This window comes from Cadophora gregata (genome assembly GCF_030347475.1).
Source record: "Cadophora gregata isolate MNR1 chromosome Unknown scaffold_3, whole genome shotgun sequence".
Classification (NCBI taxonomy): Eukaryota; Fungi; Ascomycota; class Leotiomycetes; order Helotiales; family Ploettnerulaceae; genus Cadophora; species Cadophora gregata.
Window position 1 is genome coordinate 682,773 of NW_026695926.1, and position 12,265 is coordinate 695,037.

General features: G+C 48.0%; 2 protein-coding genes across 3 annotated transcripts; one reads left to right on the plus strand and one right to left on the minus strand.

The window, feature by feature from the left end:
* Positions 1 to 237: 237 nt before the first annotated feature.
* Positions 238 to 890, minus strand: ONS95_008769 (uncharacterized protein; the record flags this gene model as incomplete). Its single annotated transcript, XM_058502317.1, has 3 exons — positions 238 to 342; positions 427 to 506; positions 554 to 890. The coding sequence occupies 3 exons, from the start codon at positions 888 to 890 to the stop codon at positions 238 to 240; spliced, it is 522 nt and encodes a 173-aa protein (XP_058361245.1).
* A 499-nt stretch (positions 891 to 1,389) lies between these two features.
* ONS95_008770 (uncharacterized protein) lies at positions 1,390 to 12,076 on the plus strand. Of its 2 annotated transcripts, XM_058502319.1 has the most exons (17): positions 1,390 to 1,488; positions 1,546 to 2,659; positions 2,723 to 4,084; positions 4,135 to 4,195; positions 4,264 to 4,338; positions 4,471 to 4,628; positions 4,683 to 5,117; positions 5,233 to 5,519; positions 5,633 to 6,438; positions 6,573 to 7,082; positions 7,199 to 7,871; positions 7,964 to 8,067; positions 8,199 to 8,677; positions 8,807 to 9,668; positions 9,774 to 10,147; positions 10,226 to 10,610; positions 10,849 to 12,076. In XM_058502319.1, exons 3-17 carry the CDS (start codon positions 3,959 to 3,961, stop codon positions 11,820 to 11,822), a joined length of 6,309 nt encoding a protein of 2,102 aa, XP_058361247.1. In that variant the 5' UTR covers positions 1,390 to 1,488; positions 1,546 to 2,659; positions 2,723 to 3,958; the 3' UTR covers positions 11,823 to 12,076. The 2 variants fall into 2 exon arrangements, with proteins under 2 accessions (XP_058361247.1, XP_058361246.1); XM_058502318.1 differs by lacking the exons at positions 1,390 to 1,488; positions 1,546 to 2,659; positions 2,723 to 4,084; positions 4,135 to 4,195; positions 4,264 to 4,338 and having other exon boundaries at positions 4,392 to 4,628.
* The last annotated feature ends 189 nt before the right edge of the window (positions 12,077 to 12,265 follow it).

Here is a 12,265-nt window from a genome sequence, read left to right on the forward strand (position 1 = left end):
ATACTTTCTAAGACAGCCGTAATCACAATACAGATGACACACATCATGTTGACTGCTTGAAAGTTTTAGACATTTCATCTTGGGCGGTCTTATGAATCGGTAGTTTCACATCATGAAGACTTTAAAAATCCTAGCTAAGAATAGAAAATTCTACTCGTAATAATCCGAAGTACCAACCTGCAGTCCGTCTTGTGCGAACCATTCCTCAACCCTTTCACAATCTTTCCCTCTCTTTTCTTACTGAGCACCAGACCACACAATCTTGATCAGGATTCCGGAAGGTGTGTAATCGTTGGCGAGGTACGTTGAAGTATTATACTGTGCATTCTTGGGGTCATATACCTAATAAGATAGACATCAGCAATGAATCCACGAACTGATGTTGGAGGCCAACAATAGGGGATGGCCGCTGCGGGCTTGACGTACAGTACCCAGACTGCCACCAGCAGTTCCACACCCAATAAGAGCAGCAGCCTTTTGAGCGTCCGTGGCACTAGCTCCTCCATCTACAACAATATTAGATTTGTCTTGAGAATAGTAGGCCGGAACATACCAATGGTATTTGCGATATCTGCAAATAGAACACTTGAGTTCGCGGTGCTATTAATGTGTCTAGCCGTAGCGAGGACAGATCCGTGAGAATAGAGAGACCATTCAGCACAGTCTGGTGCTGTAGCAGCAGTCATGGTGAATTGGCGGCCAGCACGCGTTTGAGCGCCGTATGCTCGGAGGTAGGAAGCAACGAATTGGATGTCTGCAACATCGACGTCTTGAGGGGTGCTGCCTGGAGAATCGTAGCATAGCTTATTTGGAGACTCGCAGAGCTGGGCAGTGACTGCATGGCCAGACAAGATCGCAATAGCGACGGTTAAGAAGCCTGTGAAGAACATTGCTGCAGATGAGAGAGTGTTTGGGAGGGGATTATGAATTAGAATTGCTGTCGTAGCGAATCCCAACAGCAAGTTTGGCGTGGAGTTCAGTTGTACTTATAGTCTCCGAAAATAATGGACCGGAGCCCATGATGGCAGTGTTCCTGCTCTCACTCTCCATTTCTCGATTGGACGTTTTGTTCAGCTCTACAAGATGTTCTGCGGGGTTGGAAGCTCGATATCCAGGACGGGTGTAGCAACACTTACCACAACAATTATCTGGAACAGCTTCTATTGGATAGTTCGTGTAAGCGGATTCGGTGCCGCAATGATGCTGGAATTGAGAAGTCGTAACGAAATTTAAAGTTCGCGACGGTGCATGATCGGATGAAGAAAAGCTTACTATTGACTGCGCCGTATTGCTACAGGTTCGGCATCACGAGAACAAGGAGATAAAGCTTGGACTGGACAAGCTCCGGCCAGCGCCGATGTTACCTTGGTTGTCCCCACAGACGTTGATCCGAATAGACGGCCATTGTTTGGATAGAATTTAGATTCGGATACACGCAAGTCCTTACATCCATTGTACATCGGTTGGTTATTCCAATTCTCACTCTAGGTTTGTCCTAAAACCGACTCAGACAGTTCTTCAGGTTGTCGCTGATCGACTTTCCAGGGATGTGAGTAGGGGATGGAAACATGTATCCGATAACCAATTTCGAACAAACGTAGCGCTGGGAATATAAGCAAATCGGACGTCGAGATTTATCTTTGCGGGCCTGGTACCTAGCAAGAGGGAATGCACAGTGACAATCTTCTACGGCCGATTATTGAATCAATATCTCTCCCCCGATTACCTTGCAGATAAGCTGCAGCCCAGAGGCTGTGCAAGGCACCGTACATCAAGTAGCCAAGGGTATAATTTAGGGCAGTGGGCCAATAACGAGATACAATTCGGTCATGGAGCAAGCTGAAGACCTGCTGTGATGCTTACTTCGCTGCGTACGCGGGCCGTACCGTGACTCCGTGAGGGAAATATCTGATTTATGGAATTATGGAAGCAAAATGCTGCGGGGAAATGTCCGCAGAATCACCCCCACCAGCCCCCAATCCCCAACCATGTCAGATGTAATCTCCCCATCGATCCCCCTCTTTCAATGCTTGTTTTGCTTTGAACGTGAGAAGTGGAGCGCTCCGGCTAAATCACTTGTGCTCCCGACCCATCTTCCCTTAGGTTAGTGCGCCCGCTAGCATAGGAACGAAACCCTATTTCTACCTCAGTGCCCTTTCCCACCCTTACCTTCACAATCGCCCTGCATATCACCATCACATCCAGTAGATGGACTGCCCACTGTAGGCTAGCATGTTTGCCTACGATTCCTCGAAGCTTCCAGGCTTCCAGGGGGTAGGCCGACCTTTCACACCACTTCTTCCTGGCCATTCTTAGCATACCATACCATGAGTTAAATCCCGGCACGTACACAGGCCAGAAGGCACAGAAAAGGCTACATGGGCCCATGTAACATCTAAGGTCTGCTTAGCTGGGCGAAGTAGCTGGGCGAAGTGCCTGACCTCGATCCGAGAGCAAAAGGGCACAGTCCAATGGGAATATTGTTGGTGTCTTCTGGTGTCGATCACCGCCGTTAAATCGGAAGGTGAATACGTAACGTCAAGTGTGCTGAATATGGAGGTACTCGCTCGAAGGGTCACTCTTGCTTGTTGAAGCTCCCATGTCAGCCGTCGGTTGCCTTTCTCGGTTGGTGTGCTGATACGCAGCCAACATCCAATGAGTGAGTCTCTACACCGTACACTGCCGCCACAAAGACCCAATATTCTAATCGCCTCAATCTCAGAGAATACATCAATAGTCAGACCAGTACTCCTTAGTCGGGAGCCGGTCCAGAGTCTGACATGGTTGCCACACCATCTCAATGTACAGTAGTTTTCACCGACTATGAATGAGTACATGGGACGGTTTGGTCGAGATCCCTCCTTCATGGAAGTGCCACTCGTATGGTATCATCGCGCTATTACTTGGGGGCACGCCAACAACTATGTTACTGGTCTTCTGCAACTACTACCCAAGTATACCTTCAAACATCTCGAATGAATCATTATAGACGCAGATTGTTTCCGGACAGTCTTCCTACAGCGAAGAGCATACCAGAAAATATGGGGTGAAGTTGGAGACTGTCCCACGGGAGCCAATCCATTGTTCCGGAATCTCCAGCTTGTACAAAATCGCATGCCGCATGCAGTATGGAAATGACCAGCGGCACAGTCTGCACTAAAGTCATTAAGGTCGACATGCAGATTTATTGCCACACTCTGCAGGCCATCGCCAAACCTTTGCTTTGAAGGTTTGGTCATTGTATTAAATTTGCACTGCAAGGGCAGTATGCAGGTACGAGGCGTAGACTCGACGAGTCTCGCTTCGACTAGCCTCCTATCGCGTTACTATGGGGGAAGGCACACAACATATCTATTTTCCAGATTCGGCAATAGTGTAACACAGCTGAGATTTTGGATTCCTGTTGCGCCCCATCGAACCTTCTCAGTGGCAAGTCAGATGAGCAGTCGACATGGGACGAACTATTGATTTTACTCACCCCCCAGCCGCTCCCGTGATACTGCTGGATTTTACTGCAATGGGCAGGTCACAATATTCTGACGTGAGATACAAATCAGAGCAGGGTATCATGCAAGGCTCAGGATTCTTGCCTATTCGTACTAGAACATGCTACCCAGTTTATCCGGACCATTCATAATTGTTTTCACTGTTGCTGATGGTAGACCTGACCTTAGACGCGAACCTAACCGAGCGGATAACCACCACATGCAGAGATCTTTGCGTGGCAGCCATAACCTACAAACCCAGTATCGACGTGAGCCTTTCTCACGCAGCAGAGCCCCAGGCTTCAGGGGATCTTCAGGGGGCAGCGATGCTTTTGTCGTTGCTTACCTAGGACGACGAATTGCCATGATAAACATTTCATAAAGACGCTTCATCGGCGTGGAGAACTTTCCTGGTTTCTAACCAACTCTCATTCGGATCTCAGGGATTCGCTCTGAGTCTGTCGACGCCCATCATGGCACGGGATCTTCGACTTTTTCTGTTGTTGCTACTTCAATGCATCTTCACTGCGTCAACTACGCCGGATTGGAAGCCTTCATGGCAGGCAGGCTATCCCGATGTTCCCGTCTATGGACCACAGGTAAGAAGACCTCCTCCAAACAAGTCACAATGGACTGACCAAATTTCTAGCCCAACGCACCTTATATGGTTGACAATACCCGCAATTACTTCCATGTAGCACCAGATAAAGGTTTGTGGTTATAGGCTTTGGTATAAATTTGAGATTAAGCGACACTGTTTCTGACGTGCAGATATCAGGGAAGCAAGATGGACCAACATGGCCATACTCTGGTAGCTTGAATAACTACTTGTCAAATCTGCGGGCTAACAGGGGTATGTACTTTCGTCGACCTATCTTTCTAAAGCTCCAAGATCTGAAATGTGAAGACGTTTCTTGATACGACGTCTTCATATCGGAGAACGTGACGCCATAATTTGTCTTCCAGAGGACTAACACTTTTGAAGTTGTTCATGGCGGCTTCCGAAAAAATGACGCAGGTGTGTTTGGTAGCAACTTCACTCATGCTTTCAACTTCACACATGCCCATAATACTACTCATACCCACAATAAGCGCCAAAATGGGGGTTTATATTGGCTGCCAGGTCTAGCAAAGTTGGGCAGTGTCAGTTCACAGCTACCACTTCAAGATATAGTTTTGAGCTAACTCTTATCACAGCAACCATTAGCAGGCTCAGGATACACCTTCTTCAGAAACGTCGTAGATGATTACAAGGCTGATAACACGGGAAATACCGATGCTTCTGAGGCCATCAATGCAGCTGTATCCGATGGGAATCGTTGTGGTAAGGATTGTGGGAATACGTTCACACAAGGCGCTGTCATATACTTCCCTGCTGGCACGTATCGCGTCTGTGTCCCCATCATTCAATTGTACTATACACAGTTCATTGGTGATGCCCTAAATCCGCCCACCATTCAAGGATGCGAAAATTTCAAGGGCATTGCACTCATCGATACCGACGTGTATATCCCTGGGGGCTCCGGTTCGCAATGGTTCATCAACCAAAACCAGTTCCTTCGTCAAATCCGGAATTTCGTCTTCGACTTGACGAAAATGCCTAGCTCCACGGCGGATAATGACCAGCCTCTGGTAGGTAACTCTCCTGCACTAGACTATATACTTTCCATCCCATTCTCAGCATGAGAGTTCTTGCGATGTCGAAGGTATATGATTTCCAATGCGTAAGACTAATATTGGACTGCAGGTACCCACTGGTATTCATTGGCAAGTGGCCCAAGGGACTAGTCTGCAAAACCTAGTCTTTAACATGCCAAAAGCTACATCCGGAAGCAATACAACGCATGTTGGAATTTTCACAGAAAATGGCAGCGGCGGTTTCGTTTCAGATCTCACTTTCAATGGCGGTAACATCGGCTGGCGGGCTGGTTCTCAGCAGTATACCTCTCGCAACCTCAAGTTTAATGATTGTTTGACAGCAGTTCAGATGATCTGGGACTGGGGTTGGACATGGCAGAATATTCAAATTTCGGGGTAGGTCAGGTTCCACTACAAAGTTCTCCTTCATCGGCGGATACAATATTCTATTTTCACGGATATATTCTTTCTACTCACAGATGTGTGATGTATATTGACACTACGAGCAGTGGGGCTATTGGTTTCAACATCAGTGGAATCGGCGGTTCCACCGGGCAAGGAATTGGGTCAGTTTCCATTATCGATAGCGCGATCAGCAATGTACCTGTGGGCATTCTCACCAATGGCAATCCTACATCCCCAAATATCGTCCTTGACAACGTTGCCGTCAACGGTGTCGCCAATGTTGTTCAAGTCTTTGGCGGCAGCAACCTTCTCTCTGCATCTGGCAAGATCGACCTCTGGACCATCGGAAAAGTCTATGATGGAGGGGTTGGCTCGTATTACTCTGGCAAATCAGCTACGGCACCTCGGAAAGCAACTCCGCTTTTGGTCAGCGATGGCAGTCTTTATACACGGTCCCGGCCACAATATGAGTCCACCCCTGCCAGTGGATTCTTGGTAGCAACCAGAGACGGTCTCTGTAAGAACGATGGTTCTGGGGACCAAGCCAGCTGTATCAACTCGTTTCTTCAGAAAGCTGTATCCTCCAAGCTCATAGCGTTCTTTCCAGCTGGTATTTATCAGGTTGGAAGCACAGTTCTCATCCCTACAGGATCACGAGTCCAAGGATCCAGCTGGTCTCAAATTCAAGGCTCCGGTTTCTATTTTTCTGACATGGCAAACCCGAAAGTAGTGGTGCAGGTAGGAAACAAGGGTGAAATTGGAACCATGGAAATTGTAGAAATGCTGTTCAGCGTCCGTGGCAATACCGCTGGTGCTGTTCTCATGGAATGGAACGTTGCTGCTGCTACCCAAGGCGCTGCGGCCATGTGGGATTCCCATTTCCGTGTTGGTGGCGGGCTAGGAACAGATCGTAAGTACTCCTCCAGTTTCCCAATTTCAAGTCAGGATCCAAAGGCAGCAGCTTTGTTTGGAGTAAATGGAAAGAGCTGCGATGATATTTAAGCACGGCTTTGAAGGCACGGGTGCTGACTGCAGGGGTTCCAGTCGATCAGAAGAACTGTCCCAAATTTGGTTACAATGACCAGTGCATCGCGGCAGCACTCATGTTCCATGTGACTAAGCAGGCTTCGGGCTATTTCGAAAACGTCTGGGCCTGGGTTGCGGATCATGACAACGACAAGGTGATGGTCAACCAACCAGATTCATCTTCCAGCCAGATCAGCATATACTGTGCTCGTGGAATGCTCATTGAGTCCCAGGGGCCATCTTGGTTCTACGGTACTGCTTCTGAGCATTCAGTTATGTACAATTATCAAGTGAGCGGAGCCAAGAACATTTTCATGGGCCACATTCAAACGGAGACGCCTTATTACCAACCCGTTCCAATTGCCCCTGGGCCTTTTTACCCCGATATCGCAGCATCTTTCACCAATGATCCGGACTTTAGCAACTGTCATGACGACCCGTCTTGTGCAGCTACATGGGGTCTACGTGTGGTCAACTCGGATTCAGTTACTGTCCATGGTGCGGGACTTTACAGCTTCTTTCAAGAATGTAAGGAAAACCCTTCTGTCACATCTACTGCTCTTTACGTATTGAAATCTTTTGTGTTTTAACACAGCCTATGCACATCAAGGAAAGTAGAGATTGCTGATTCCTAGATCATCTAGACTATCAAGATTGTATCGACACTTTCAATTGCCAGCAGCGTATATTAGAGGTCACTGGATCGACTGGAGTTGTAATATTTAACCTCTACACGGTTGCCACGTCCGAAATAGCTACCGGTGTCCGCAACAGCGCCGTCTTTCAGAACGACACAAATCAGCGCGGCTTCACCACTGAAGACAGTATTTGGATTCCCATTCCTGGTGCAGATAACATCGATACGGTATTTGTGGGAACTCCTGTGTGGACTTCGACTACGGTGACATGTTCTGTGGCTTCTTGTCTCCTCGTCTTCCCAACGAGCCCGTTGCCCAATCCTACCACCATAACTCCAGGAGGTTATCCTACCTCGTTCGAGTATGGAGCAACAAGCTTGGTTACGACAAATGGCGTGGTCACAGCTGTATTTGTCACAACAACCTTAACCACCACTCTTCAAATTCCTGTTGTCACTGTTACTGGAATGAGCTACTCCAACTACAATATCACCAGTGGGGCATCGAGTTTTGTCATTTCCGAAAGTGTAGACATCCCTCCCATCACAATCGGGTTACCTGACGGAAGTGGTGGAACAACTTCTAGAGTCATTCCACTTCCACCATGGCCACAGATTCTAGGAGGGCCTACGGATTCTGAGTCCACTGCAGGAGCTACTTCAGGTGTCAGTAATACATAGTAAGTTACACAATACGTCGCCGTTTCTTGCACTGTTGCAAGCTTCACTTGAGCCGGCCATGATGAGTATCTGCTGACTATCTGCCATTCAGCTACACCGGTTTGACAGCGACAGTCGTCGTGAATGGTCCAACTGTCACTACCGTCTCCTTTCCGACCGGCATTGCGCCAACGACTCTTAACTGCCCCCCACAAAGTAAGCCTTTCCTTTCTTCAAATAGACTGTTTGATGTCCGGTGGTCATCATTAAATGTGCTGGGAGCTGATCTGCACCTTTGGTCATTTTTAAGCACCCTCTATTAAAGTGACAATGCTAAATCAGTATAGGTGCCATCATTTTCGCCACACCTTCTGTGACCGTATTCAGGGACTGCCCGGTTCCAACCTCTTGGATCTTCAGTTATACTTGCCCGACCACAAAGATTGTCACTTTCTTAGCTGCAACGACCGGCCTGGTGCAAGTGGACTGTAGCTTCGTCACACTCTGGCCACCAGCACCGACATCTACGCCTCCAACTACAACATCCACGACGACTACTCCACTCCCGGTATGGACGACATGGCCTCCTGGAGTCATTGTTCCAATATCCACCTCGGTCACGAAGCCCACTCCCACGGGTTCCGGAGTAAACATGCCCTGTAAATTATGGTTCTTCAACATCTGTATTTCATTTGGAAAGATAAATATTGGTGGATGGTATTGGAGTTTCCCTCCAGGAATATATCCTGGGCCGATTCCTCCACCAATCGAATGGCCACCAGGATTTACTCTCAAAGGTACCATGCCTCGCTGGCCAACCATAACCGTATGTACTGTCTTGTTCAATCATCTTTATTCTATGTGTACCGCAGAGACCACGATTGGTTGAGTAGGGTCAAGCTGAGTCTTTGCGTGACCTGTCACAGTAACGCATGAGCTAACAATTAACTCGTAGATTGGGCCAGATCATATACCAACATACTCTTCGGAGCCGAACAATGAATGCAAGACCGAGTCTGCTTCTATTTGCTCAACAGGAACGTCATTCCTCGTCACTTCGCCGCAAGGAAAGCCACCATCAACTACTGCTACACAAACAACATCGGCTTGCCTGACTGTCTATGGCTGTTCTGTGAGCGATTCTGGGACTACGGTGACCCAAACTACGATTGCTTCGTGCTCTGCAAGTCCTAACGCAAAGGCGAAAAGAGCCGGCGATGACCCCAGCTGCACTATCGAGAATGCTATTGTGTATCCCCTCACTCCAGGAGATGCTCCATCCGTTGCTCGACTATTGACCAACAATGGGTTGAGATTTGATACTATCCAGTCCACCAATCTCGGCTATACAGGTTATTTCTGGGTACGAAATCTACCTTTCAACATCAAAAGTCTGCTTCTGAATAGTCCCCCAATTGCTTCTGTGTACTACTATGGCCAGTTCAACCAGGAGAACCCGAAGGGTCCTAACGATGATGTTTCCCATGGTTTGGTTTTGAGAGAAGCCTTACATGCAGATGTGTTTCCCGGCCCAGAAATCCCCATGTCTCAGCCGTCATCTCGGTACCCATCAGCGAATGAGTCTTCATACGATTCTGGTGACTCGAAACTATGGAAGAGAGCAGCTACTTCAAGTGCTATGAAATTCTGGAATCCTGCTTTCGCGTCAATTCCGCCTGGGGCAGTATGGAGAGGGACCGGTGCGACCTTTGACCCAGACTTCTGGACGGGTGTCAGGGATGGCACGTACACATTTCACTACGACGACTCGGCAGGGGAAGGAATGACGGTCTACACTATAGGAGAAGTTGGCATGTGTAAGTTCACCAGCCTGTAGCCATTCACCCACTTCATGATTCTATTGAGATTCTTGTACTTTCAAAAAAGTCTCGCGAGACGTTCTAATGGTTCAAATTTCGCAGCTCCGACACATCCCGAATTTGCTGGCAATGTCCCGAGAAAGCTGCGGACAGGAAGCACATACGGCTACACTCCCTTCGTCTTTGATCAGAATACCGTGCATAGCGTCGGGATAGCATCAGTCATCGAGGGTGTAAATCTTGGACTCTGCAAGAAATGCTCTGTCGTATATTCCAGCTACGTTTACCCGCCTGCTGGGACAGAGAGTCCTCGAGATTGGTATCTGGAAGACTTGCTCGCTGCCTGGGATGATATGAACACCGGGGGTAGGACACCTGCAACCTCAATTTTGAATCTTTCTTGGGGTTCGCAGGAGAATTTCTGGGTTCCGGCTTTTATCAAACGACTCTATTACATCCTCAAAAAAATGGATCAGGTAAACTTATCTTCTCTTTTGAGTTTTCCAAAGAGACATCGAAAGTTGAAGGGACAATAGTGATAACGTGTTTTATAGGCCGGTGTTACAATTGTCGTTGCGGCTGGCAATTCGGGCAACATTGGGCGCAAAGCGGTAGACACATTTCCCCAGTTGTTTGCGAAGTCTGGAGGAACAAGTCTTACTTCGTTTTACCAAGATCCAAACGATTCACAAGATATTGGGTACTTGCCGAACTTGATTGTGGTTGGAGCTACGAACGACTACGGTCAGGTAGCGGACTTTTCCCAAACAGCCGACTTTGTCAACATCCATGCCGCGGGTTTGCGGGTTGATGTTGCCGGAACGGATCCAACAATCCGCAATCCCTATGGGACAGAGTCGGGTACATCATATGCTGCACCACAGGTGGCAGCGCTGGCGGCTTATCTGAAAAGGCTTCCATCGCAGTGGCACGATCAATGTAAGTTTCCAATTTATCCACATGGAATCCTTGACTTCCTAAGTCACCGGTCTCCATTACTCGTATCTTTCTTCTGCGTAGCAGCCGATCGATACATGGCTTCGAGACCTTGGCCTCTATGAGTACTCACCAGAAAACTATTGCATAACCAGAACCTATCCATTGCTCAATAGCTTTGGAGCAGTTTGGGAGTTTCACAAGACCCTCTGCTCAGATGCTAACCTCTGTGTCCTTCCAGTGAACCGGGCCGACTCAAGTGGACCGAAAGCAGTCAAAGCTCTGATCAACGAGTTACAGCGCGTAATTACCCCAAGGACGCCGAGACCTAACCAAGTCAAGACTATCTGGAATGGCATGTCTAAAACAACCAATTGTTTATTGGATTTTCCAGGCGGCAACGAAGAGAAAGGGTGCCCAAATCTTCCTTCAGACATCACATCTTGTGGCTCAGGAAATGCCGAAGCGCGAGATATTCGAGAGGATGACATTGTTGAGAGACAATCAGGACCAGTATGTTCGATTCCGGGAAGCGGAAATTCTCCGAATGGTGAGGGTGGCAAAACAATCACCTTTACAAGCGGACCGACTCCAGGGCCGACTTGTGCCAGTTCGTGTGGCGGTCATCTCTGCTCGGGATATTGGTGTTCTCCTACACCAACAGGTGCACCACCAGGCTTCCAAGACCCAAAGGATCCAAGTTCCACGGGCTTCACTGCATCTCAAACAACTGTCACCTCGGGGTTCAGCACAGGCGGAGGAACGACTACAACGCCTACTACCACAAGTAACCCTCCAGGCGGCACACCACCACCAGAGCCAACCGCCATTTTGAGGATCATGTGGGATTCAGAGGCATATGAAGGTGCTGTGGCCGGGTTCAGTCAATGGTGGTTTTTTGCCAGACAGTATGGCTTTGACTGGTCCACTGGTAACGTCTGCGACGCCGACGGTACGGTATACGCGGATGACAATATCAACGCCAACAACATTCCTTTCCCCGATGGTACAATTAAGATGCCTTTCAGTATTCTTGGGACTAGAGATTGCACTTATACCGGAACTAAGACTGCTCCTGGAAAGCTTACTTGTCCGGACTTGACAAGTCCAGTACAGTGTGAGGTGGATACTTATGCGGGCTCGCAGTATGGTGTTTGTTTTGCAGATCAGGGGACGGATACTACTTACTTCAAGGTTATGTGTCTGTGGGATTAATAACGGATGCAACATTCTTTTTGTTCTTTACTCATATTCTTTATCAATTTTGTTTCCAACTTTTTTTTCCCAAGTATAGTCTGATTCTATAAGTACGCCTGCGCTTACTATCATAAGAAGAACAGAAATAAATTGAACATCACTTTGTTCTCATGAAACACTAAAGTGCTGCTGTTTCGTAGGAGGCACTAACTAAAGATTGGAAGTTTGGCAGAGGTTGGAGGATTACATGAGACATTTATGGAATCTGCGACGGAAGAATACGTCAGAAACGTCTTCTAATTCATCATGATAAGCAGGCATACCTGATTTCCCTGGACCCTTGTAGATGAGACTCCCAGCTTAGCCAACGGAAGTAGCGTAGATCCGTCTTGTACTCTGACCTTGCTAACCCACGATTTGAGCTCAAAAGTCCCCACGCGTCCTCCCGGGAATGCTGGAAC

Excerpts from the sequence above, each read along its gene's own strand:
- ONS95_008770 (XM_058502319.1), top strand. The coding sequence starts at position 3,959 with ATGGCACGGGATCTTCGACTTTTTCTGTTGTTGCTACTTCAATGCATC. Across the intron at positions 4,339-4,470 it reads AAATCTGCGGGCTAACAGGG|TTGTTCATGGCGGCTTCCGA; the intron begins GTATGTACTTTC and ends ACACTTTTGAAG. Across the intron at positions 5,520-5,632 it reads CAGAATATTCAAATTTCGGG|TGGGGCTATTGGTTTCAACA; the intron begins GTAGGTCAGGTT and ends CACTACGAGCAG.